General features: G+C 45.4%; 1 protein-coding gene across 1 annotated transcript in view; it reads right to left on the bottom strand.

Annotated features, from left to right (window-relative positions):
* Positions 1-25,608, bottom strand: part of sptb (spectrin, beta, erythrocytic) — a 40,321-nt gene that overhangs the window by 7,762 nt on the left and 6,951 nt on the right. The window contains exons 3-28 of the mRNA XM_035167788.2: positions 17,551-17,702; positions 17,255-17,428; positions 15,473-15,570; positions 14,549-14,629; positions 14,269-14,384; positions 14,030-14,142; positions 13,757-13,944; positions 13,222-13,339; positions 12,232-12,390; positions 11,570-11,872; positions 11,337-11,487; positions 10,018-10,888; positions 9,748-9,885; positions 8,691-9,450; positions 8,251-8,453; positions 6,826-6,916; positions 6,417-6,563; positions 5,378-5,644; positions 4,696-4,920; positions 4,029-4,118; positions 3,013-3,303; positions 2,581-2,711; positions 2,142-2,346; positions 1,651-1,874; positions 1,389-1,539; positions 661-905 (exon numbers count right to left, since the gene is read on the bottom strand). Of these exons, the coding sequence (XP_035023679.2) occupies positions 661-905; positions 1,389-1,539; positions 1,651-1,874; positions 2,142-2,346; positions 2,581-2,711; positions 3,013-3,303; positions 4,029-4,118; positions 4,696-4,920; positions 5,378-5,644; positions 6,417-6,563; positions 6,826-6,916; positions 8,251-8,453; positions 8,691-9,450; positions 9,748-9,885; positions 10,018-10,888; positions 11,337-11,487; positions 11,570-11,872; positions 12,232-12,390; positions 13,222-13,339; positions 13,757-13,944; positions 14,030-14,142; positions 14,269-14,384; positions 14,549-14,629; positions 15,473-15,570; positions 17,255-17,428; positions 17,551-17,702 (5,692 nt within the window). The remainder of the gene's footprint in view (positions 1-660; positions 906-1,388; positions 1,540-1,650; positions 1,875-2,141; positions 2,347-2,580; positions 2,712-3,012; positions 3,304-4,028; positions 4,119-4,695; positions 4,921-5,377; positions 5,645-6,416; positions 6,564-6,825; positions 6,917-8,250; positions 8,454-8,690; positions 9,451-9,747; positions 9,886-10,017; positions 10,889-11,336; positions 11,488-11,569; positions 11,873-12,231; positions 12,391-13,221; positions 13,340-13,756; positions 13,945-14,029; positions 14,143-14,268; positions 14,385-14,548; positions 14,630-15,472; positions 15,571-17,254; positions 17,429-17,550; positions 17,703-25,608) is intronic.

Raw genomic sequence — 25,608 nt, 5'->3', positions numbered from 1 at the left:
CCATTGGCTTTAATGGGGAATTAAGGTTTTGTTTGCTGGGATGGGTCAATTGCTGCACCTTTAAAAACCTGAATATTCTTCATCAAGGTAATTATGTGTCTCGTGACACTTTAAGTTATTGTTTCACTAAAAACAAATGAGTTTGGGCCGACAAGATCCAACTAATACTATTATTTAAAACTGGTGTTAACTGAACTGTATATAATAACAAAATACATTCATTTATCTAAGCAAAGTTATTGTTCCCATAACAAATGATGTTTTAATCTGTAGTGTATCTATAATCGATCAAGCTTTAAAGCTGGTTTTAAAAGAAATGCAGCTTCTCACAGGTTATTTTATTCTGTATGAATCTACATATACAGAAAAACATGGTAATAACAAATCTAACTCACTCAAGCTCTGTAATGGGGTTATATTTTCTCCCTATTGACCCAAACATAAATGTCGAGACCTTTTGCTGACCAGTGAAATTTAAAAGCAAACTCAAAGCGAACTCAAAAAAGGAAAAGTTTCAGGTTTGTTTTTCAGCTTTTCATATCACATTTCCTCTTGAGGGGATAAAAGCTTCCTCTCTGCAATTTGCAATATTGATGTTTTTGTGAAGATGTTTTATGGAATGGATTTCAAGCAGAGCACCTTGTCCCTGGTCTCACTCACCGGGGTTTCTCCTGAGTCTCTATCTGCTGGATGGTGCTCTCCATCCAGGCCATCAGGTCTCGCACCATGGTGAAAAAGCGGAACTTCTCAGCCGTCTCCACCAGCTGCGCCCTGCGGCCGTCGCAGGCGTCCAGCAGACCCTTCCACGCCTCCACCACCTCTCGCTCTGTGGCCTGGATGGCGTCCGCCCTGTTCCCTGCATACTGGGCGTGAAGCCTCCCGGCCGTCTCCTGGAACTGTTGAACCTGGAGGAAGGAGAAAAAAAAATGTCTTGTAAGGACAGGAATATTTCTTCTTTATTCTTTGACCATTTATTTCCAAAACTTTATTTAATGTATCAAATATTCTCAATGCGAAATCCCCTTACTCTTAATTAATGTCAATTTTCACATTTAAATTGTATTTAGATTAAAGCAGCATTTGTAGATTATTTTAAACCACATGGGGGCAGCAGAAACTCTGAACACAAAACTACTGCAAATAAAGTTATGGCGAGTTGTTGCTGCTTATTCTCACATCCAACATAAAAAATTGCGTTAATTTAAAATGATGTGAGTCCCATATTTATCCATATAATCTCAAAATGATGTTAAAATGAGAATATAGAATAATGCAGCTTTAATATTTATAACAAATTGTGAGAATCCGTGTACTGGACAGATGTAAGTCATCGGCCGCTGCCTGTTGTTTAGCCTCAGAATGAAAGCGGCTGATTGGCTGAGCTGTACCTGTTTGCCCAGCGCGGTGATGTCTCTCTCAAAGGCGGCGTGCATCCTGTGGAAGGACTCGGCTTTGCTGAAGTCCTCTCCCACGTCCTCAGGCAGCTCCTTCTGCTTCTCGTGGATCTGAGCCACCAACTCCTTCCCGTCGTCAAAGTACCTTCGAAAAATACATTGATCTCACTCATGCATTTATCAATACATTACATTATGTAGCATTATAAAATCAGATAACAGGTTGTATTCATACACTGACGCTGGTTTTCCTTACTTCAACAGTTCATAAGACGCCGTGAGGAGCTGAGCACGAGTGTCGATGAGCTCCAGCAGATCCGCCCAGCTGTCGTTGATGGTGTCCTTCCACTCGGCCATGGCGGCCGCCTCGACGTGACCGGCTTCGATCAGCTCGTCTATCGTCAGGTTGACCATGTCCACCCGCTCCTGTCCCACCATCCCCGTCTCCCGCGCGAATTCTCTGAACTTATCCCTCAGAATCTGTTGGGAAAGGACAGATGGAGTGTGTTTAAACACATTCGCTGTGTATTTTGTGTGTAATCGTCTATTATATGAACTATTTTTGGCTGTAATAGCTAAGAAATCATGTGATATCTGTATTTTTTTATTTCCTTAAACACTGCAAGCAAGCAAACTTCTGATATGATCAAAAATAACTCCACCTTCAAAATAAGACTGAGCATGAAATCATTCTCCATAACAATACATCTGTCTGTGCTATGATGGTGTGTTTTGTGTGAATTATACCGAGACGTGATCCAGGTCCTGGCCCATCTCCTGAGAAGAGGCCACCACGTCTCTCTCTGCGATCCAGTGCTCCAGGTCCTCCACCTCTCGGCTCAGCAGGAAGTGGTGGTAGGCGTGATCCAGCTTCCTGCCGCGGTCCTCCGCCAGCTCCCTCAGCCCGGCGTACTGCTTATCCACCCGGCCCTGTCGCCTGATGATGCCGTCGCTGCAGACGAGGTAAGAGGGAGAGGATGGAGGTCAACGAGGCGCAGGGAAGACGGAGGAAATGAAAGAGAAGGGTAAAGAAATTGGATTGAGGTTTACCCTAGATGAGGCGTGTGATTAGGAAACAGGAATTACCACACTTTACATGTTTGTCTCTGTTATCTACCTAAACCACAACTGACTGGGACAACAGTGTTTTTTTCCTGTGTGTACATCAAATTTAAAAAGCACACACCCGTCAGGATGGTCCTCTGCAAACATCTTCTGGGCACGGCCATTCAGCTTCTTAATGGAGTCAGCGTAGTCATCCACCGCCTGCTTCAGGAGCATGTGGCGCTTCAGCGTCAGCATGGCACTTTGCTCATCCTGGAGGAAGAGGAGGATGAGGAAGAGTCACGGGGGGTAGAAGGTAAACAAAGAGGAAAGAAAAGAGATGAAAGGAAAAACAAATGAGCTCTGCATGGAGGCTGCCACTTATGAAGAGCGTGTCAGCGTTAATTGAGGAAAGCCTGAACCATGTAATCATGTTAATGCAAACAGTGCCACTTGTTATTAGCACAAACATGATATGGCTTTTTTAAATTTAGATAAAATGATCTGCTTTGCACACACACTTCCCTGAGATAATCCGACCGTGTCCTTGTCTTGTGACTGAGCTGTTTCTCACCTTGGCCTTTTCATCTGCGATCATGTAAAGCTCCTGTTCCCCGATCCAGGCTTCGGCCTCGTCCGCGTCGTTGTAGTACTGCTGGGCCGAGTTGGAGCCGTTCAGCCTCTCCCGCCGCTTCGCCATCTCGTCCTGCAGGCGGTCCCACGCCTCCTCCAGCTCCTTCAGCTGGACTGTGATTCGCTCTGCTTCCGGCCTGCCCTCGGCGCTGGCCGCCGCCGCCATCCTCCGTCCCCGCTCGAGCACTTCATCCACGCGAGGCTGGTGGCCCTCCATCTCCCTCTGTAATGTCTGACGGACAGAAAACACAATCTGGCATTATGACGGAAACTAAATGTTTTTGTCCAAGTTGCACTAAATCCCTCTGTAACTGTTAAAGATCTCTGACAACTCGTTAGATCCACAGAAACAGAATTATTATTTTAAATGTTAAAAACAAAAATGCAATGTTTTCTTTGTTTTGACAGTGCACGTTGCAGATGCTATATTATGATGTGACGTCACTGAAACAACAGAGTAACTCCACCTGAACCTGTTATTAGTCGATCAGCAGATCTGTGGTAGCTCTGTAATTAACATCCTGCTGAGTTTGACATTAAAATGCTTCTGGAATGTGTCTCATGTTGCTCATTGTGATCGGCTCTCACTTCCCGGCTCTAATTGCAAATCAACACAAATGTCCAGCTGAGAGAATATGGTCACATGGGTCCCAGAGCACCTCCGAATGTCTGAGTGATCAGATCTCAGGACACATCTGGGTTCGTCCACATCTGTACTTGGAGCCGTCCACTTCAGGTCGAGTCACTCAGGACGGATTTGGTTTTCTGTTTAATGAATCCTTGTAAACGTGACCTTCAGACCTTGAGCTCCAGGAAATTGTGAAGGACATGTCCCCTATTCTCTGACATTTTATGAGCCTTGATCAATTAACTGATTAATCAAGAAAACGAATTAAATGCAGCACTCAAAGATGCAAAAAACCACAACCTTTTTTTGATCTAAAGTGAAATCCCTACCTGGTTCTTCTTCTGCAGCATTTGCACAGTTTGAAGATTGTGCCCGTGCTCGTCTGACGTTGCCAGGGGCATCCTCTCCTCGATCCAGAGCTTAGAGAGAAGATGAGGGAGGGAAAGACAGGAGATCATGATGAGAAAGAAAGAAAGAAAGAAAGAAAGAGAAAAAAACAGGTCTCACAGATCTCTGAGTATAAAAGAAAATGTTAGGTCCATCTCAGATTTATTGAATTTTTTTTATACCCCTTCACAAAATGTCTCCAACTACTCAAACAGTAAAAATCCTTCTTTAAGCCGACGCCTCCACCTGACTGAAGTGGATTTATGTTGAGAAACCAATAAGGGATTAAAGCTTTTACCCAGATTCACCTGGAGAGTCAATTTCATGGAGCGAGCAGCTGGTCCTACTATCACTCGGAGCTAACGTACTGTAATTGAAAACTTCATTTCCAAATTAACAAGTTATCATTTTTCGGGAGGAAAGAAAATAACACCCCTTGAAGTTCAGACTTGAATATTTTCAATAATTTAACTCCAAAGAGTTTTTTATATATTTCAAAAGCTAATATGAATCTTTTAAAACACTCTTTATTCTAATTCATTGCTATCAATCACATGTGCGAACAGGGACTTTCAACACATTTGGCTCTGAAAGTGGAAGCATGCTTACCAGCTCGTCGGCCAGGTCTCTGTAGAACTGATGGACGGCCTTGGCGGCCTCCAGCTTGCCCTTGCGCTGCGCCAGCGGCGTGAGGAGCTGCTGGAAGTCCCTCTGCAGGACCTGTTGCTCGGCCTCCAGCTCCGGCTGGTCCTCCCGGCCTCCGCCGTGTTTGCTGACCGCCTCCTGGAGCTCCTCCAGCTCCCTCGCCCGGTCACGCACCTGGTTCTCCGTCATCTGGCCGAGCACGAGAAACAGATAAATAGCCTTTCCAGAATCAGGATGTAGTGGAGATTAAAAATCCACCAAAAGTTAGTTTGTCTTGCCTCTTTCTGTGTGAAACTGAGCTTAGCCACTGTTATCATGAAAGTTTTATCAGTGCCCTGCCGACTGTAACATCATTTCACAGAACTTCTGCTGTTGTTGGTTTTTTTTCCCATTAAGATTTAGATTCAAGGCTTTTGTTTGCTGTGTTCAAATGCAAACAGAAAACATTAATACAGATCCAGCACAGACGCTCACTCACTCAAAGTTAATCCTAAGAAATAACACGCGCTAACACCATAATGTATTCACTCCCATGGTGAGATTTAACTAAATATGATTTGAGACCCGCGTGCATCCCGGGAAGGTGCAGTCGCAGAAAGCATACAAATCCAAAGCTTATGCAGCGAAACGCTACAAAGACGCAGACCTGGTGCTTCTTCAGGAGGATGTTGGCCTTCGTCAGGTCTCTGACGTCCTCGTCTCCGCCCTGTAGCTGCTGCTGCAGCTCGCCGAGCCACTTCTTCATGTCCGCCTGGCTCTGGTCGAACAGCTCGGAGCGGTTGGCGTCAAACAGCAGCCGGGCCTTCTCCTGGGTGGTGGACTCCAGTTTGTCCCACAGCTCGTGGAGCTTGGCCAGATGCTCCGTCACTATGGGCTCGAACTCCGGCTTGAACTCCATCAGCTCCTGACCCTCCTGTCAACAGAGAGGAAGACGTGGTTTATAACGTATTAGAAAAAGAAAATATCACAGGGCATTTTCATTCATTGTAAAATTGAGAACAAGAGTGTAAAGGTAGATGCATGTACCTCATGAATACAATCATTTGTTTAAATTTTGCACTAAAATGTTTTATAAAACAGATTCAAATATTAATGACTTCACCCAAATTATTAAACCCCTCATGAGCTCCATTCTCTGTAGTTTATCACAGGAACATTAACGCTGGGAACAGATGTTGCTGTTGGATTTGTATTTATCTCAGAGATGGATATCGTGTTTTAAAACCAGGAAAAATAATACATGTGTACATTTTACAATTTAATGAACTGAAGGACTACACAGCAAATCTACAACAATATACATTTTAGGATTTGATTAGTTACCTCTGGTGTATTTATAGCTTTTATCTTTGATTTTTAACTATTATATAAATTTGACTACAATTATTGTCATTAATTGTGTAATAATCTTTATTACACCAACCACTCTGCTAGATCTGTGTGTCATGATAAAATCTTTCTTATTATGGGTGAATTAACCCTTTAAAGTAGAATTTTCGGCCAAATACTAAATAAATCAGAGCTGATCTTGGATCCCTGATCGTCTTCTTGCTTATTAACTTATTATTTTTGCTTTGTGTTGGTGCACAGGTGCTCTAAATAAAACACTGGGCAGCTCTGTGCACATCAGAATAGTTTCATGTCGGTATGTAGATATTCCGAAACACCACACGGTTCTTACAGACCTGGTCCACTTTGTTGAGCCAGTCCTTGTTGGAGGCCAGCTCGGCCATGAAGGCCTGATGTTTCAGCCACTTGCTGTGGAGGTTCCTGGCCTCGTCGTACGACGTGTCCTGAGCCGTCAGCATCTTCTCGTTGATCCACAGAGTCAGCTGGAGAGGAGGAGCGAGTATTAGTCAACTGAAAACCAAGGATGTCTACTAATCATTCATATGAAGTTAGTGTAGACGTGACTTTGAACAATAAGGATTTACTTCTTTATCTTTTGTCAAGAGAGCAATAGTGTAATTAACCACATGGGGCCACAATCCCAAGTACTGCTGTGGAATACTAAACAAAAATCTAGATATAATGAATGTACTCATAGATGTTACCCATCAATTGCATGAACGTTTAAACTCGTGGTGAACTCACATCCTGAGTGTTTTGCAGGAAGTGCTGCAGGTCGCGGTTATCTCTGAGTTTTTCGGACACCTCCTGGGCTCTTCCTTTGTTCTTGTCGCGCCTGAAGGTCAAACACGAAACAAAGAAAAGAAAAACATGAAAGACTCGAGCGTAATCTCTCTCAGAGACAAAGCCCAGACAAACAAGCTGCAGCGAGTAAATCCATGTGAGCTCCTCCTCCTCCTCCTCGTAGAAAAATACCTGACACAGTAACCTGAAAGAGTCGTCTGCTCCTCTGCCGCACCACGAAGAAGCGCTCGCACTTAAAGATCAATATCCATTATCGTGGGCGCCTGTCGACCGAGTAAATTGAGGGAGTTAAGGGGAAAAGCTCCGGTGCCCTCTCCACTGCCTCGTGTTGACACTGATGTTACAGTGATAAGGAAACTGTTTCACTGGAAGAATGTGTTGCAGTGAACAGAGCTGAGCCTGTAGAGGATTTACCAAACTGCTAAAAGAGACATTTGAACTTCAAGTGAGGAAAGAAAGTCGAGGCTCTGCTTTCTAAGATGTGGAAACTTCTGAGACATGTTTTTGAGGATTTGTACCAAACATCATTGTACTGGGAGAAACTTCAAGTGTTGATATCTTAAACTTAAACCTACCTCTTTCTGGTTCAGTATAATATTTATTTTTACATGCTTGTACATTATTATTTAAACATCTATTATCTCGTATTCATGTTTAACATGTTTTACACCCTCCTGTCTAGTTTATTAGCTTGATCTTTCATCTATTTCATTGTTTTTAAATATATATTTGAATTCATTTTTAATGTTTCGTCATTTATTTTTCAGTTAACCATGTTTATGATTAAAATAGGGCAGAAATAGCCCATTGTCTGAATTAAATTTGATGGATAGCTTACATCGTTTAATTGTTTACATTTGTCAGGTGCAAAAATGTAAAGCTCACATTTATATTTATATTTAGTTTCATGCATTTTAGTGTCTACCCTTATCAGTGTTTCCCTTATTTTGCTCATTCAACAGCAGCAGAGTTTTGTTTTGTTTCATTTTCAGCCGATGTCTAAATATTTCATCCATTTCTATCAACCTATATATGAAAATCTGTGAAGAAATGAACAAAAAGGATGATATCAGGTAAATCATTGTCTGTAGTTGACTCTTCCTTGTGCCAGGACATAAATGGGATTAATCCTGGGAACACTTGTGTCATATTCTTCATCCCCTCTAGAAGAAGTTAAACTGATGAGTATTGTGTAACATGTGTAAGTTAATACTGGCCAAGGAATAGAATAGAATTAAAAATAATTCTTTACATTTTCCAAGTCCTGGTATTTGTGGAAAAGAAAGTGAAGATATGAAGTTTGTTTGAAATTATGTGAAAGTTTGTACCAAAGTTCTACAATATTCAAACACTGTGACGACCAACCTGTCAATGATGGAGACCATTTTGTCCTGAACCTTCCCGGAGTACAGGTTGTTACTGTCCACCAGCCGCTGTCCGCCCTGCAGGGCGCCGTCGATCTTGTCCTCGTTGGCCTCCATGGTGCTCAGGAAGTCCTCATGCTTCTTCAGCGCTTTCTCTGCGCCGGCCAGCGTGTCGGGCTTGTCGATGTAGGCCAACGTGTACTCCTGCAACAGAGCAGCCAGACAAAGAAAAACATTAACCAAGAGGAGACAGGAAAACACAAACAGCTGAATGACAAACATGCAGAGTGGGATGTGACTACGCTGCTTTCTTCTGCTCCACATTCTTTTAGATAACTGTAGCATTGCTAACCTGAACTCTGTGGTCCCTCATGAGGCTTCTGACAAGTTCTAACCTTGGTTTAAAGACTCCTACACCACACACACGTGCAGGAACAGTACCTGGTTGTTGAGGATGGCCTCTACAGCCTTGCCGTCTCTCATGAACTGCTGGAAGCCCAGACCCTGGTCCAGGAAGTTCTTGCGACTGTCCCACATCTTCTGCAGCTCGTACCAGCCCTGGTCCATGCCTTTCAGCCTCTGCTCCAGCTGCTGGTACTGAGGGTCGTCCTCCTGACCGTGCATGACCTGCGCACCGGTGTCCTTCACGCGGTGGTAGTCCTCCTCGTGGTTGTTTATGTCCTCGCGCACCGCATCGTGGAGGCTGAGCTGCTCCTCGGCCTCCGGCAGCGTGGCGGGCATTTCCTCCGAAGCCACGGCCTTCTGGGTCTTGAAGAGCCAGGACTGGAAGTCGTCCATGTCCTGGAGGAAGGTCTGTAACTTGCTGACCTCACCCAAGGAGTCCTCCCTGTCCTTCAGGGTCTTTTTCAGCGCGTCCCAGGCGTCGTCCAGTTCTCCTCTGCGGGCCAAGATGTCGGCTGCGTTCTCCGGGTGATCCTGGGCCAGCTGGTCAGCTTCTTTCCTCAGGAAGATCAGCTTGTCATTGATGGCGGCCAAATCTCTCTCCATGCCAAACAGTTTCCTCTGGATGGTCATGACAGCGGCCAGGTCGTTGCCCAAGTCTTGTGTGGACTCGATCACCCGCGTCTTGTCTTTGATCCAGGCCTCTGTCTCGTCACAGTCCAGCCTGTAGCTGTGCAGACTGACGGCAGAGTCCACCTTCCTCTTCTTGTCCTCCACCATGGCCTTGAAGGCCTCCCACCTGAGAAGCAGCGTTTATTTAATCTCTTGTTACAAACTTGATTACAGGACAACAATCATCTCTGACTCAATTATTATTGGAAACTTGATTCTACTTGATCAATGTTAAACTGCTTGTTGTTTTTGAGCAACAGAAGCTACAGACCTGTAAAATAAAATGATTAAATCCCTCAGTAAGAAGATTAAACATTAGAATACTTAGTTTTTCTTGGATAAAGCACATAATGATTTATCAGACATGTTGACACACAGATGAGCAGTAAGAATGGAAGACATGTTATCTGGAGACTTGAATCACCTCGTATTCAGTCGTGTCTGACATTCTTTAACCTCCTTGGTGCGAGGGTGTCTGCTGTCCTCCAGCTGCTTCACAGCTTTGTTGACGTCATCGACTCTCGACTGAACGTTTGCCATATCTTGAGCTAGAATGCTCAACCTGTAATAAAGAAAAAATATCACTTAAAATACAAAAACACTTTCCCACATTTTTGCGAATTACGATATTAAATTCAAACATGTATAAAGAGATGATTCAGAGTGAGTAATAAAATAATTAGTTTTTTTGTACCTGTTCTGTACGACCTCCAGATCCTCCAACTTCTCCGGCACCTCCAATCCCACCAACCACGTCTCCTTCTGGCCCATCCAGATCTCGCAGGCGTCCGTCTCGCTGAAGATGGTGTACAGGGCCATGGTGTCATCGAGCTTCTTCTGCCTCAGGTCAGCCAGAGACATGAGTTCCATGAACAGGTCCTTGATGTCTTTGAGACGTCTCTGGATGTCAGGGGTGTTCAGTAGCTCCTCTGGCAGGGCATTGGCCTGTTTTGATAGAGCGTCGATGGTGGCTCCGCTCTTGATCACTTCGTTCCTCAGGTCCTTGTGCCTCTTGAGCTGCCGCTGCGTGGTGTACTCGTCGTGTCCCACGTCGTCGATGCTCATCTGCCTCTTGGCGTCCAGCAGCCAGGCCTTGAGCTCATCAGCGTCTCCTTGAAACTGGAAGAACCTCTGAGTGTCCTGCAGGTTCTGCTTCCGGAACGCCGCCAGCTCCTCCAGCTGCTGCCACTGCCTCCCGATGTCGTCCATGCATTCCTGAACCTTGGGGGAACCAAAGTGCTTGGCCTGGATCATATTCTCTCCCTCGGCGAGGATCTGTTCGAGGTTGCCGCGCCGGGCGCCGAGCTCGTCCTCGAAGGCGTTGTGTTTGCTCTGCAGCACCAGCACGCTCGTCAGGTCCTTGCCGTAATCCAGGGATGAGAATAATTGCTCCTTCTCCCTGATCCAGCTCTCCAGCTCCGTCACCTCCCACAGGAAGTACCAGAAGCGGCGGGACTGCTCCAGGCGAGCCCTTCGCTGGGCCGCCAGGGCGCAAAGCTCCTGGTAGCACAGGTCCAGGTGCTGCACCCTGTCCCGGATCACCTGGGGATCACATGGCTTGTAGCCTGGGCGAAAAATGAAGGACAGCATCACTGTTACATTCTGTTTATGTATTCATCTAGTTTCCTCTATTTGCTTATTTCTTTTCAAATTCTGGACTGCAATAGTTGTTGTGATAACAGAAAAAATCACTTTCCTGACACATGCAGCCGCACAAACACAGGGTACAAAATAAAATAAGTTAGTTGTAAGATAAAATAAGAAGTTATTGCCTTTATCAAGAGACAAATGATCAAAAAATATGTAAAGAAGACTGAACAGAGCATCTGATGTGGACTTTGGTTCTAAACATTTTGCCAAACTCGATCCTAGTTTCAGCCAGAACTCAAAAAGTCTTGAGGTCTGAGCTCCAGTTAAGGTCCACGGCCTGCACTTCATTCAGTGTCGTCATCCCTGATAAAACCACATAATAAATAGTTTTGCCGAAGGGGAAAGATGAGCCACAGCACTTACTTTCTCCATTTGCAAACTTGAGAGCGGCAGCACTGGCGTTGTGCACCCGCTCTGCCTGCAGGGCGATGTCATTCTCTACCAAGGCATGTTTCTGTAACAGGTCTTCAACCTCCAGCAAGTGTTTCCCGAAGTCTGGAGACAGCAGCCGAGCCTGAGGACAGAATCAGACCATGTGATCACTTCGGTCTGTGAACAATGTGTGGTGTCAGTTTATGAATCTTCCTGCTCTGCACCTTCATGTCGTCCATCCAGCTGATGATGTGCAGCATCTCCTGGAAGATCCTCTGCAGGGTCAGGTTCTTATCCAGCCGCCCGCCACGAGCCCTCAGCAGCTCCTGCAGGTAGTCCCACAGACGCAGGATGTTGTCTTTCCACGCGTCGATCCGCTTGGCGTCGTGGTAGCGCTCCGACTCCAGCTCCTTCGAGATGACCATGAGGGCCTGGACGCGCTCCTCGTACGCCGCAATGTCCGTCTCGATGGCGTCGTGCTTCTTCTTGGCTGCTTCCACGGCCGGCAGATCGTAACCAAAGTTATCCTGAGGAGGAGAGAGCAGGGGGAAGTTTAAGTACAACTTTGAAATACTTATTTTAATACTTTAAGAAAGTTTCTGCTTCTCCTCCCTTCCTCTAACTAACAAACTTTCATGTGCTCTGAAAGTTTTATTTCCACTCTGGTGTCATCAAGCCGATCTGTGTCTGGTGTTTACCTCCATCGTCAACAATCAGGTGCACAAACAAACTGCTGTTTTTACTCATTAATACAAATACTGTAAAAAATCTAGTTATTCATATTCGTAAACATGTTAATAACCCGACTGAGATCAACACCACTGAATAAATATCAGATAATTACATTGTGCAATATTCATGACTTTATGTTTGTTGTTTGTTTTACCTGAGCCACGAGTCTCTGGTTCTCCAGGAGCCACGTCTCCCTCATGGCCGCCTTCCTGTCGAACCTTCTCGCCATCTGCTCCAGCTTCTCCTGTCTGATCAGCTCGTCTCTGAGGACGCGCTCCCGAACGTGCTCCGCCTTCTCCAGACGCTCCCACGCCTGCACGCAGACGACGAGACGCCTCGTTAGGATTCGCAGCTTTGGCAAGTTAGCTGTCGTCATGTCAACATCAAAACCGTGATCCTAACTGGAACTTACTTACTTTCAAATCATCAGATTTCAGATTTCAGATTTATCAGCGGATTGTTCTTCTATCTAGTCTATGAAATTTCAAATTGTAGGATAACGAAAGAAATCATAAGCTGCTTCTTTAAATGTCTTATTTTGTTGAATTAAGTATTGAAAACTTACAGATATTCAACTAATAATATATTTTTAAACACACAAAAAAACAGCAAATTGAAAAACTGGAACCAGAACATGTTGGATGTTTTTGCTTAATAACGATAACCAAGATACACGATTATAAAAATTATGGCATATTAATTGTCTTTTAATCTACTAATCTATTAATTAACTAATTGTTTCAGCTGTATTTACAATAACCAGCAGTATAGAGGATGGATTGATGGTTTTACTATAACTGTGAACTTATTCCTTGTTTTGAGTCGTCTCAGTTTGAAACCCCATCGACGCTTTTATTTTCTTGTGCCTGCAGTTCTGTCAGGCCTTTTATTTTGTAAGTAGCAGTAAATATGTCTATAATACTACCTGTATAATTCAATTTCTTTGTGGTCAAATTGTGGCCTCGGAATCGTACGCAGCCGAATGAATTGATTTTTGTGCTTTGAGCTTCGAACCACAGACTTTTGCAGAGACTCTCTCTCTCTCCTGTAGTGGCGTGAGGGGCGAGAGACATGTTTGAATAAATAAAAAACCCAGAGTTGTTGTGCACTGATTCTGTTTGGTTTCCATGCCGCGGCGTCTCACTCTGTTGATGTCCGCCACCAGGGCTCCCTCTTTGGGCGTGTACACCCTCTGGTTGTTGGCCCTCATTCGACTCTGGATGGTGAAGAGCAGCACCTCCAGGTTTCCCTTCTCCTGGAACCTGAGGAGTCACACGGACGGGTTAGCCGCTAGCGTTAGCCACAAGGGACTGGTCACAAAATAAAGTAATAACAAGTGTGGGTCAAGATGATAACAAAAATACTTTACCTCAAACCGATCTGTTTTGATTATCAGTAAATTATTGAACACTTTATATTTAATTCAATACTATAAAGTACTATATGTACTTTATGTAAATACAAACAACATAAGAACAACAATACAATTATGTATTCTTTTCATCCTTTGTTTCATATTCTAGATTTAGCTAAATATGAACTAGAAGGGCACTCAGATATACGCATTTGAGTTTTCTCTTTATGAAAATACAGGATTAATAGAATAGAAAAGAAAAGAATAGAATAGAATGGAATATAATATTATAAATGCAGTGTAGAGGCGTCCTGTCTTGACTCACTTGGGCGGCTTCTCGACGGTGCGGTACGTGTTGAAGGCCTGAAGCTGCTGCTGCACTCCCGTCAGAGAGTTGGCGAGTTTCCTGTTGTTCAGAACGATGATGGTCTGCTCGATCCACGTCAGCAGGTCCGACGCCAGCGTCTCGTACTTGTCAATCGTCCTCTCTGTCTCGATGGCGTGATCCAGAACCTGAGGTCAGAGGACAGTCAGGGCTCACACGGGCCCAACAGAACTCAGGCCGGGTGAAGGAGTGTGCGTCATGTTTCCATCTCACCTTTCCAACTCTCTTGCCCTCGACGGCGAGCTGCTTCATCTTGGAGAAGTAGTGGTAGAATGCCACGACGTACGTGATGATGGACTTCTCGTCTGGGTTCTCTGTGAACACATCTACACAGAGCAATGGAAGACACAGTCAGACACAGCCGAGCCAGAGACATCTCTATTTTTCCACCGGGCTTAAAGCTCATAAACATTTATTTCGAGGTGAAGGCCCGGCCTCCGCCAGTCACTCGCCTTCAGGGTCTAACAGTTTGTGGACGCCGAGCTTCTGCTCTGCCACGTTGAAGGCGCTGTGGAGGTTGTGGGTCGGGTTGGACTTCTTCAGACTGTTATACTCCACCAGATCGGGCCTGAAGGAGAAATATGGAGGGAGAACAAACGTGGAAAAAGACGATGAGGCAGAGAAAGAGATGGAGAAGAATGAGGAGGAGGAGAGACACTGAGCAGACGGGTTTTGTGGGTGTTTACATTTCAGGGCTGGTGAGAGTGGACTTGGTCATTCATCTCTCCTTACCGGTGTTTGTGTATGAGAGCGTTGAAGGCCATGCCGTCTTTCCAGCTGGTGGTGAAGTTTGTGATGTTGACGTTGGGATATCTGCAAAAACAAGGACAGCCAAGCGACGTCAGTGACGGGACGTTACCCAGGAGCTCCTGTTTTAAATCAATGTCTGAGGCTTGTTCTGCATCTCAGCGTCTGATTACTCACCAGTTATTTCTGAGGCTGGAGAGCAGATAAACTTCATATTCAGTACAATTCAGGGACAAATGTACTTTTACTCCACTACATATATTTTATACTTCAGTTACTAATCACTCTGCTGATTCAGGTTAATAACACATTATATTAATATAGAAATAAACTATGATGTCCATTAGAAGTGGAGTCTGCCTACTGTGTACTTGTATCTTTGGTACTTTATGTATAATTTGATGCCAACACTTGAATAATACTTGAAAATAACAAGTGATTCTGCACTGAGGTATTTTTACATCATAAAAACTTGAATTGCAACTTCACTATGTTGCAATTTGCATAATAATAATAATATTTAATTAGTTGTCAAAGTTTTTTAAATAAATGTTTAATTCATTAATTAATTAATTTGAATTTTTTTTTAATTTTATGTGATTATTTGTTTTGTATTATTTAGTAATTTGTTATTTAATATATAATTTCAGAAATTAAATTAAATTGTTATATTTTGGCAAAACTTGAAAAAGAATATCAATATGATACTGACAATATAATAATACATTTATGTTCTAATGACAAATAAAAAGGGTTTTGCATTGCAGCGCCCTGAAGACTCGCACCACAAACATTTCTTTCTATTTACAGATTTACAGCTGTGCACAGAACTGGATTCACGTTCACACTCTGTTTCCCAGAGGATATTTCCAACAGCCGGGTTAAGCCAAAGGTCACGGGACCACTTACCCTGCAGTTTTCATCTGACACCACAGAAGAAGAGCGTCCTTGGCCGAGCGCGTCTCCTTCTGGTCCGCCTGGCCCGTTTCCACGACGATGTCCTGGATCTGATGGGGAACACGCAGTACAGCTGGGTGGTTAATAATGGAGGTCGACTAATGAACGTGATGTTTGTGATCAAACAGGAACAATTCACACCCGAGAACAGAAACCCGACTGATACCAACACGCCGCTAATCGGATGCACCAGGAGGGAACATGCTGCTAAAGTGGCACAAATCTCCCTCTGATATACATCATTTATCTGCACGGGGCTGAAACTGAGGAGGGTTTTTTATCTGCGTTACAACACAACTCATCTCCAGTGATAAATCATCAATGTTGTTCGACGGCTGGAATCTCGTGAATCTAAACCCAGAGTCCGACTGAAACGGGGGTCTGGTAATAATTGGAGGTTCTTATTTTCCAGTAATTAGAGCAGCGATGTGATCAGAGAGACGGCTCCTGAGAGACGTCTAAATTTAGCCGGCTTTGGTTCTCCTTGTTTCATGCAGACTGGAAAGACGCAGACAGGACTAAGTGAATTCTTTCCTGTTTCAGGGGTTTTTGTTTTTTTTGTGAAGGGTGAATAATGCAGGAGGCCATATTGTTTGAACTACTGTGCCTAAAAATAACAGTGCTGCTGTCAAATTAAAAATAAATATCAGTCCCCTCCGAGGAGATGAAAGAGTCAAACGGACATGTTCTGATGTTGTGAGTGTGCTGGTATCAGTGGATCATAACGACGGGAACCTGAAGGCGTCTCATTCGAGGAAAAAGACGAAAAACATCCTGAGGCTGCTGGTTTTAAACTGTGTCTGTGCTGCTTGGAAACAGACCTGAGAGACTGAACCATTAACAGCCACACACTTGTCTATTAAACACAGCAGGTTGTTCCTACGATCACATTTAGCATCTGACCAGATGACGTTAGAGGACGGATTTTGATTTGCATGTTTGAAATCACGAGTCTTTCAGCCCAGAACTGCAGTGGAGATGTTTTTGTTTGTCTCCCTTTACTGACTATTATTGGTTATTGATCCGTTGACAATTATTGATCCTTTAATGACAACAAAACTTTCAGAATAGCCAGTGTTTGCCTTGTTTTACATCAACGTACCTTATACTGAAGTAGCAATGTCTTATATCATATATTTCATTTTCTGGTCTGGTGCCATATATTCTGCATTTAAACTTTTACATTACTATGTTGTACATGCTGCATTTCATGGGTTTGGCAAATTACTAATATATAGTATTTCAGTAAGTTGCCTAACAAACTACAATTTGACCTGTAGATTGTACCACGTGACTTTTTACTTCTTCACATGAACACTAAATCACCAGTTTAACACCTAACATCTGTAAACACACCCCCATCATAACCTTTAATCTACACGTCTCTAAAACAGTTTCAACAAAAAAAACTACTAAAACTTTCTATGTCCAAATTATATAACTTTAGTTTGTAATTTGCAAATAGTTCTTATTTTGTATTTTACTTATTAGTTAAAATATTTCTTAATGTGCTTCCTGCATCTTTAAGCTGTTTGTTACTTGCTGCTGTAACGTGGGAATCCCCCCCCAAGGGATCAATATCTATCTTATTTCATATAACTGTGATAAAGGACATAGTTTAAAGAATGAAACCAGTGTGTTTTACTAAGTTGTTTAACTAATGAAAGGGAAAAGAAGCCAAATCAATGCGAATAAGTATAAGAAAGATAAATGTGGCCTCTCAGTGACGTTTACCTGGAAGCGCAGGATGATGGTCCAGATGAGGCCGAGGATGAGCCGGTGGTTGCCGTCGACGATGTCGTGGGAACCCATGTTCTCCAGGTGGACCCTCTGCTCTTTGAGGAACTGCAGCGCCTTGTCCACGTTCTCCAAACAGTGGATACGCATCCGGCCTTTAGTGGGTTTCGGCTGCAGACAGGGAGGAAAGAGAGAGAGAGGGAGAGATTATGAATAGAAGAGTGAACACGATAATGGAAGGACAATAAAAAAGAAAGTCTACAAAGTGTGAGGTTCAATAGAAACGTCTTTACCAGTCGTTCACCGGACAGCACCTCCAGCAGTTTGATGAGCATGCGTCCGTCCCGCAGGTCCAGGTAGAGGTCGGAGATGCGACAGCCGACCCGGGACAGGATGGAATTGACCCATTTAGTGAAGGTCTTCTTCTGCACCGCCTCGCGCTCATCTGACGGGAGCACAAAGTTAAGAAAGAACATGAGCTCCATGAATAATGAAAGGTCTTCTCAGCTCCAGAGCAGCAGCGCTGGAGCTGGTAGGGATTTACTGTCGAGCTGCAGAGCCGCTGCAGACGGGGGGGATGTCTGGGAGAGTGAAGGAAGGTGGAATATCTGCGATACGGCACTTCAGCATTTGTCTGTGGAAATCAGAGATGGAGGATCTGCACCTGAACTTCAGGATTCTTCAACAATAAGACTCTGCCTCCTGTGTGAAGCCTCCTGACACAACAGACCCACACTCCTCCGTGCAGATATTAGACTGAATTATGCAGCAGGCAACAGCAAATATTACAACACAGTGATGAAAGAAATATGAGATGCAGCTTCTCTTCTTAAAGCAGCTGCTCTGATGTATCTACTGGATTTGAATGAAATCTTACTGTAGCTTTAGTAAACTGGGAAAAAATAAACACAAGCACAACCCTGGATTGGATGTGATTGGCTTCTTTGCGTAGGTGAAACGCCACAAAATCCCTCAACTGCAATTTTCCCCTTGTGTGTGAGCATCAGACCTGCAAAGGCTCATGGGAGGACGAGCACATGGTGACACACGTTAAATCACTCATCCTCACTGAGCGGCACACGAGCCTCCCACTCAGCAGCAGATATAAAACCAGTTTAGATCTTTCTGTGAATGGAGATGTGGGGGATTTGAGCTGTGTTTTCCAAGCACGTGAAAAGTACCTGCATGATTTTTTACAAGTCCACTGAAGCACAGATTACAGAGCAAATTCTATTGTCTATAACACACAGACATCTTTTATTGTTTTAATGTTTTATCTGCTTTGTTTCATTGCTTGGCTGTGGTCTGGCTTTTCTGTGATCTGTGGACTCTGGTTTGAGAGGCACTGGAGAAATGAAGTTTATTATTATAAAGAAATAAATAGAACTTGACCTTTGCCATATTTCTTTATGTTTTATCTTGTCATCTAGCTTTTATTTTAAGAGGACAGGAAGCTGCAGGGCACAGAGAGGGGGGGGAATGACATACGACACAAGACCCCCCAGACAAGAACTGACGAGAACCATAGATGTTGTTCTTATGGAGCTTACATGAAAAATAAATGATCGTAATTAAACTTGCAATATAAAAATTAATATTATATCACAAAACTGTCTCTAGGGTGAACGCTGTGTCGCCTCATTACGAGAAGGTTCCTGATTTCAATCCTGGTTTGTCTGTGGAAAGACCCTCCACGCACGCACGCACGCACGCACCGCGCACGCACGCACGCGCGCGCGCACACACACACATATACCATTTACACCAGTGGTGGATGAAGTACTTAAACACTTAAGTAAAAGTATAAATGAAGTACCACATTTACTTTTGTAAAAGTAATTCAGAACTTGCTTTTAAATGAACTTGAAGTACTAAAAGTAAAAGTACCTGCCCAGTGTATAGTTTACTACATCAACACCGACTGAGTCTCTGAATCCATTCCAGCTGTTTGTGATGCTGCTGCTGCAGGAGGCGGGGTCTAATGTTACCTGCCCGCTCTGATTGGATCAGTGGACCAACTCCCAAACAATGTGCACATGTAATGCAAGGTTTTGTAAAAATGTAGAGAGGAAAAAGTACAGATATTGTATGTATGTAGTGTAGTAAAGGTTTAAAGTACAGATACATGATACACACACACACACACACACACACACACACACACACACACACACACACACAGCCTCTTTAGTGTATCAGGTCAACTACTGGTGATGAGACGTCTCATCTCGCACCACGTGACTTCCTCTAGTTCCTTCTACCGCCAAGTGCTGTTTATCCCTGCACCCAAATACGACTGAAAACTACAGAGTGCAAAGGACTGCATCCTTAACGACTCGTGTGATAAATGATTCAGACCCTGAGGCTGCGGAGAACAAGGAGAGAACAGCTGAGCAGGAGGAGGAGGAGGAGGCGGAAGAGAAGGTGGTATAAGAGGAGACAAAGTTAAAGGTATTGGATTGACGGTTAAGAAGGAGACAGTGAAACAGAGGGAGAGACGAGGAGGCGTCGGGGGAAACTGGAGCAAAGGTAAACCAGGGAGGAGGACGGAGAGGAAAAGAGGGCAGGGGACGGAGGGAAAGACGGATCAGACGGAGGGATGGAGGGAGTGAGATGCAGGTTTTCAGGTTCAGCCTTCAGAGACTCAAACGGGAAAATAGAGCAGGACAGATTACCTACAGCATCCCCCCCCCACTGCTCCAAATGACCCAGTAAACAGCAGCTCCGTTCTCAGCACGTCTCAGAGAACAGACTGTGGTTTATTGTATGTAAAACACATGGTGCAGACGTGCACAGTAAATAAATCATGCTACATCCACATGGATAACCCACGGCATGAAAAAGTAATGGCAATTAAGCCATTAGGAGCATCGGAGTTGATTTAGCGTAGAGCATCGCGTCCTAATCTGTCGGCGGGGGCAGCAAACCGAAAACCAGACGAGAACAAAATCCTCCCTGAACTAAATGGGTGCAGCTCTCCGAGGGTTTCACAGCGAGGAGAGAGGAAACGAAAACATGCACATCCCTGGTATCATCTCACATCACGAGACCTGGAGAGGAGACGCTGCTCGCGGACGCTTCTGGCCTTTCAGGACGAGAGGAAGGGACGCTGTTGACTGAGTCGTCTCCTGAAGAGTCGTTCAACAAGCTCATTATGACGACGAGCCTCTGAGCGCTCGCTCCTCTACGAGGCTTTCAGCATCCGTCTGGAAACTCAGCTCTGTTTAACCACAGAGCTCCACAGGAGGGTTTTACGTCAATACAACGTTGATACGAGGTTGAATTTTCTTTAGGTGCAGTGATAATGTTTGAGTGTTTGTCGGTCGACAAAAAGCATCTGAGGAGTGTGTAGCTGCTGCCACATTATTACCTCCAGTGGGAAGGTTATGTTTTTGTCAGAGTTTGTTATTTTAGCAGGATTACGCAAAAACTACAAGACAGAATTACCACCAAACCAGGTGGAAGGACAAACGACCATTTACTTTTAAATTCTTGTTTATGTATATATGTACCATCTTTAATCTGTCTAGTATAAAATATGTATTATGTTGATTATGACTCCACCCACCCATCTTATAGCTCCACTACTCAACCAAACAGGTGCACATGTGTAAAAACATCTTTTTGACTTTTTTTAATCAGGCGAAGAACTTTTTGTCCGTAGCTCTGTTGCTAGGCGACGGCTGTAAGGGGGCGGGACAAGCTGGTGATGCAATGAGAAGATCAGAAAGTCTCAAGGATGCGGCCTCTGAATTGTATTTATCAAGTATTTTGTTTTGTAAAGCCCTCTGGCCTGAGAGGAATCACATTTCAGACGTGTACTTTAAACTTTATACTTAACTCGACTTAGTCTCCAGTAAACCTAAGCTGCACTCTGTTTGGACTGTGGGAGGAAGTTGGAGAAATCCCACACAGACATAAACTCTAATCACTGCACCACCAGCCTCACGTATGTGTATGAAAGATACCTTTGTTACTGGCTCGCTGAAGGAGTTTCACTACTATCGTGTGAGAGCTGCAGAGCGGGACGCGTGGCTCGTCCTCTTTTAAAGACAAATGAGATTTTCATATTTAGTTACAGTTCATGAACAGGGACGTGTCTGCAGTGGCTCGCTCAGAGTCTATACGGACAGACCACAGCTTCGGCGCTGGTTAAATGTTTGCTTGTGCCGCAGTTTTACATGAATTAAAAATCATCCATCAGTCACCGAGTCAAACTCTGCCGGGACGACAGCAGCTTCCTGTCACTTTCCTGTGCCACTTCCCTTTTCCACCTCCGCAGCTCCTTCTCCCCGCGTATCAGTACAAGCATTACTAAACATTCCTCTGTTTCACATGCTTCCACTGAGTAAATCTCTTATCCACTCCTTGACTCCAGTGAAAGCCCCCATGACTTATTCATGCTGATGGATTTTCCCTGTACACGGCCTGATCTGTCTTTTCCCACAGTCAGCTCTTACTGGATGTGGCCCCCGGTGGTCCCTAGGAGCCCGGCTACATGCCTGAGTCATGGCAGTGCCGGGGCTACCTGTCCTGCAGCCATGAGACCATATTTACAGGTTTGTGTGCAAGTGCGTGAAACACCTCCTCTGTTCTGCTTTGTTCTGCATTGATCGACACTTTCTGCAGCGGCTGAACGTTACACCCGTGCACATGTGAGTTTTCAACGTTTATGGACGAAGTAGAGAGCAAAACAGATGAGACTAGAGATGTATATGCTTGTTTGCATCCTCACAATAGTTTGAGGAAGAAAAACTTGAAGTGGAAGATACGACAGGAGGTTGCTAAAAGGTCAAAGGTCGGTTGTGTCACAACAACAACACCAATGAGCATGTTAACTTCCAAGAAAGACATTAACGGATACTCGAAATCAATAATTGCAAAATCCCTGATAGTTTCCCCTCTCGCTCTCCATCCCTCACTTGTGTTACTCTGTTATTGTTGCTCTGCCTGACTTCATTCCTAAATCTCCCTGATTGGGGGTGAATAAAAAGCGAAATAAAATTTCAGGATATGCAATTGGTGGATCGATACGCTTGGCTCCGAACGCCGCTGCAATTTGGGAGAGCTACAAAAGTTTGCCGCTGCACGTATCAGTTGTGTCTGCAGTCTTCAGAATCAGTCGATACTTGAAATCCAGCAAGGGCAGGGGAGAGAAAAGAAGCATGCTTCCCTCTCTCTCTCTCTCTCTCTCTCTCTCTCTCTCTCTCTCTCTCTCCTGCTTCGTCTCCTCCATTTTCCTCCTCTCGCTAATGCACTCCTGTCATCAGGGAGTTGGAAAGCATAGTGCAAGCTAACAAAAATCCACTGTGACGGCGAACCTCTCTTTTATAACGCTAACAACGCAGGCGGGGGGGTGTTTAGGCGTCGGAGGAATTCATTCAGGGAGACAAACGGATGAGAAAACGCACTTTCTTTCTCCTGCAGAGCAGTTTGGGAAAGAGCGAGGGCCACATGGAGAAAAGGTGATGAGTTCAGTGACGGATATGTCTTTCTGTTTTAGAGAATTAGCTCGCAGCACAAGGTGGGGATGAACGGCTGTGGAGGGGAAAACATCACAACCTTTTTAGGAGTTCTCCCATGAATTATTCAAGGTCAAGTCAGTGAACAATTGGGGCAGTGCCACACTCGCTGAATGTGCTCGATATGTTTAATAGAGAGGGCCACAGCTATGGAGGACGGGACGTATTTACTGCTGCTGCCTTTGTCCAGCTCTCACAACAGGGACGAGTAACCTCACACATCACAGCCCAACCTCCCTGCTGTCCCGTCCGGGCCTCAACACAAAGAACAAGTTGGGGAAGACAGGAGCGTGATTGGAAAAGTGTTGTCTTTCTCATCTGTGAACACACACACACACACAGACACACACACACAGAGTTCTGCCACCAGGACCCTGTACCTTGCAACTGCCTGAAGCGTCCTTCCAGGAGGGAGTTGAAACAGATGTTGGAGGTGCTGAAACTCAGCCAGCGCGCCTTCTTCATACTCTTGGCCGAGGAGGATGAGGAGGAGGAGGAGAGGACGGGGGCGGGGGCGGGGGGAGGGTGAGGGTGAGGGTGAGAGCGAGAGGCCCGCTGACGTCTCGGGGTGCAGGAGGAGGAAGAAGAGGAGGATGAGGAGAAGGGGGAGAGTCCCGCGGGCGCCACGGCGAGCGGGACATGCAGCAGGGTGCCGTTCCTCTCCGGGTGGTGCTCCCGCTCCTGCTGCCTGCTGCTGCCTCCCCTCGTCTTCTTGCTCTGGGCCCGGTGGACCGGCGGGGTGCTCCTGCTCCGGCTGCTGCTCACGCCCACCCGCACAGGGGCCTCCCTCTCTGCCGGGGCATAGGTCCGGCTGGAAGCCTCCCTGGTCCCTCCGCTGCTGCTGCTGCGGGAGGTTGTGGTCTCCCTGCTGCCGGCCTTCAGGCTGATCTTGACCTCTCGGAGCCGGGGTTGGCTCACAGGGGCGGCGCTAAGCAGGCACGGGCTGCTCATCCTGACCCCTGATCAACAACAACAACAACAACAACAACACGCAGCCTGGAGCCGGCAGAGGACCTCGGCTCTCCACGTCTCTCCTCTTCTCCGTCTCTTTGGCTCTCTGTCCTCCTTTCCAGATCTCTCTCGTGCTCACTCCTCCTCCCTCCCTCCCTCTTAGTCTTCTTTCTTTCTCACTCTCTCCTCACTGCTGCCGTGACGATGCTGTGCCTCCGCTCTCGGGCGGCACGAGGGGCTCTGGCAGCCTTCGGTTCAGTTCAGAGTGGTTTCTCCGGCTCCAGCCATGCATACAGTATGTTTCAATACGTCCACCTGCTCACACGACCCGCCCCCTCACGTTACCCGGCGCGCCCACACAGTCATGACATCAGAGGATTTGAGGCACACGGCGGGCACAGTTGTGATTTCCTGTGCCAACATGAAACTGTCCAGGGAGAGTGGCTTTTAAAAAGTCTTATATAAGGAGCAGTGTAAATGACTGGATATTCGTTAGGTGTGTGTGTGTGTGTGTGTGTGTGTGTGTGTGTGTGTGTTGTGTGTGTGTGTGTGTGTGTGTGTGTGTGTGTGTGTGTGTGTGTGTGCTTTGAAGGCTGGATTCGTGTTCCTGAGTTCACAAGCTGTAAATAAGCAGCGGGTGTCATTCAGAGCTCCTCTCATCTCCTGCCTCTCTCTCTCTCTCTCTCTCTCTCTCTCTCTCTCTCTCTCTCTCTCTCTCTCTCTCTCTCTCTCTCTCTCTCTCTCTCTCTCCCACTAACAGGAAACACTGATTGCATTACAGAAACATCAGTGAAGAAGCAGCAGCACTCTAACACAATATCAAACACACCCACACACCCACACACACAAGTCTTCATCACTTAAAGAGACACAGCAGGAAAAGTGGTGCGAGCTCGACCCAACAAGGGGTCGGAACATGATTTAGACCGTTCGGCCGCCCACGTGTGAAACTGTTCTTCTGCTTTTTAAACCCTCGGTGGCTCCGGGTGCAGGAAGCTGGCACCGAGGGACACATCAGAGCAGACGCCTCTTGATTGTGACTCATTGTTTCCTTCGTTTTCTTTAAAGACTATTCACGACCTACATTCGTTCTCCGTCACCGTCTCTCAACTTGTCAGACACCTCCTCGCTCGCGTCGAGGATTTCAAATGACTGAGCAGCGGGATCTGGTGGGAAAAGACTTTGAAGGAGGAGAACTGCTCAGCCCCGAGCAAACGCATGCATGACAATGAGATATTAGCAATGTTGGTGAAAGTTAAAGTCAGCGTTTGGGATTGAAAAGTTGTGGTGCGGCGGTTATCAAGGTCGCAATGTGCACCTGCAAGACAACGATTGGAGAGTCCTGGTCAAACAAGAGGTGGATCAGCCAACAACTGTTGAGCAATAATGATGCTGCTGGTCCCAGTCAGGTATCAGGAGTGGTGGAGGAGGTAAAAGTAAAAGTACCACATTCACTTTTCTACTTGAGTAAAAGTACTTGGTTTGAAATAAACAGAAAGTACTTGACGAGTGTAAACTTCTCTCTGTTATCGAGTCTCTGCACCAGTGAGTGATGCTGCTGCAGGAGTGATGCAAATATGATTTATGTCAAATTTAAACTACTTCGAAGGCAAAGTTACTAAATGGCCTCAACATTTAGGACACGATTTGTCCGTTTTCCAAGTCTTTTCAGCAGAGCAGTGTTTTTCCACCTTGTGTGTGACCTCTGTTGTGTCTGCAGCTTCGCAGGCATGAGCATCGTGTGACCCTCAACTCCCCTTTCCTCTCTCTCACGCCTCCTTCCGCCTCAGAAACGCTGCTATTTTAAAACGCCGAGTGGCCCGGCCCACAGGTGGGTCGCAGCCCACCGGCTTAAGCAGAAATGCCAGAGATGTGAGC

Source organism: Hippoglossus stenolepis, chromosome 10, assembly GCF_022539355.2.
Source record: "Hippoglossus stenolepis isolate QCI-W04-F060 chromosome 10, HSTE1.2, whole genome shotgun sequence".
NCBI classification, from domain to species: Eukaryota; Metazoa; Chordata; class Actinopteri; order Pleuronectiformes; family Pleuronectidae; genus Hippoglossus; species Hippoglossus stenolepis.
The sequence above is the reverse complement of the archived record's forward strand: the minus strand, read 5'-3'. Positions and strand labels throughout refer to the sequence as shown.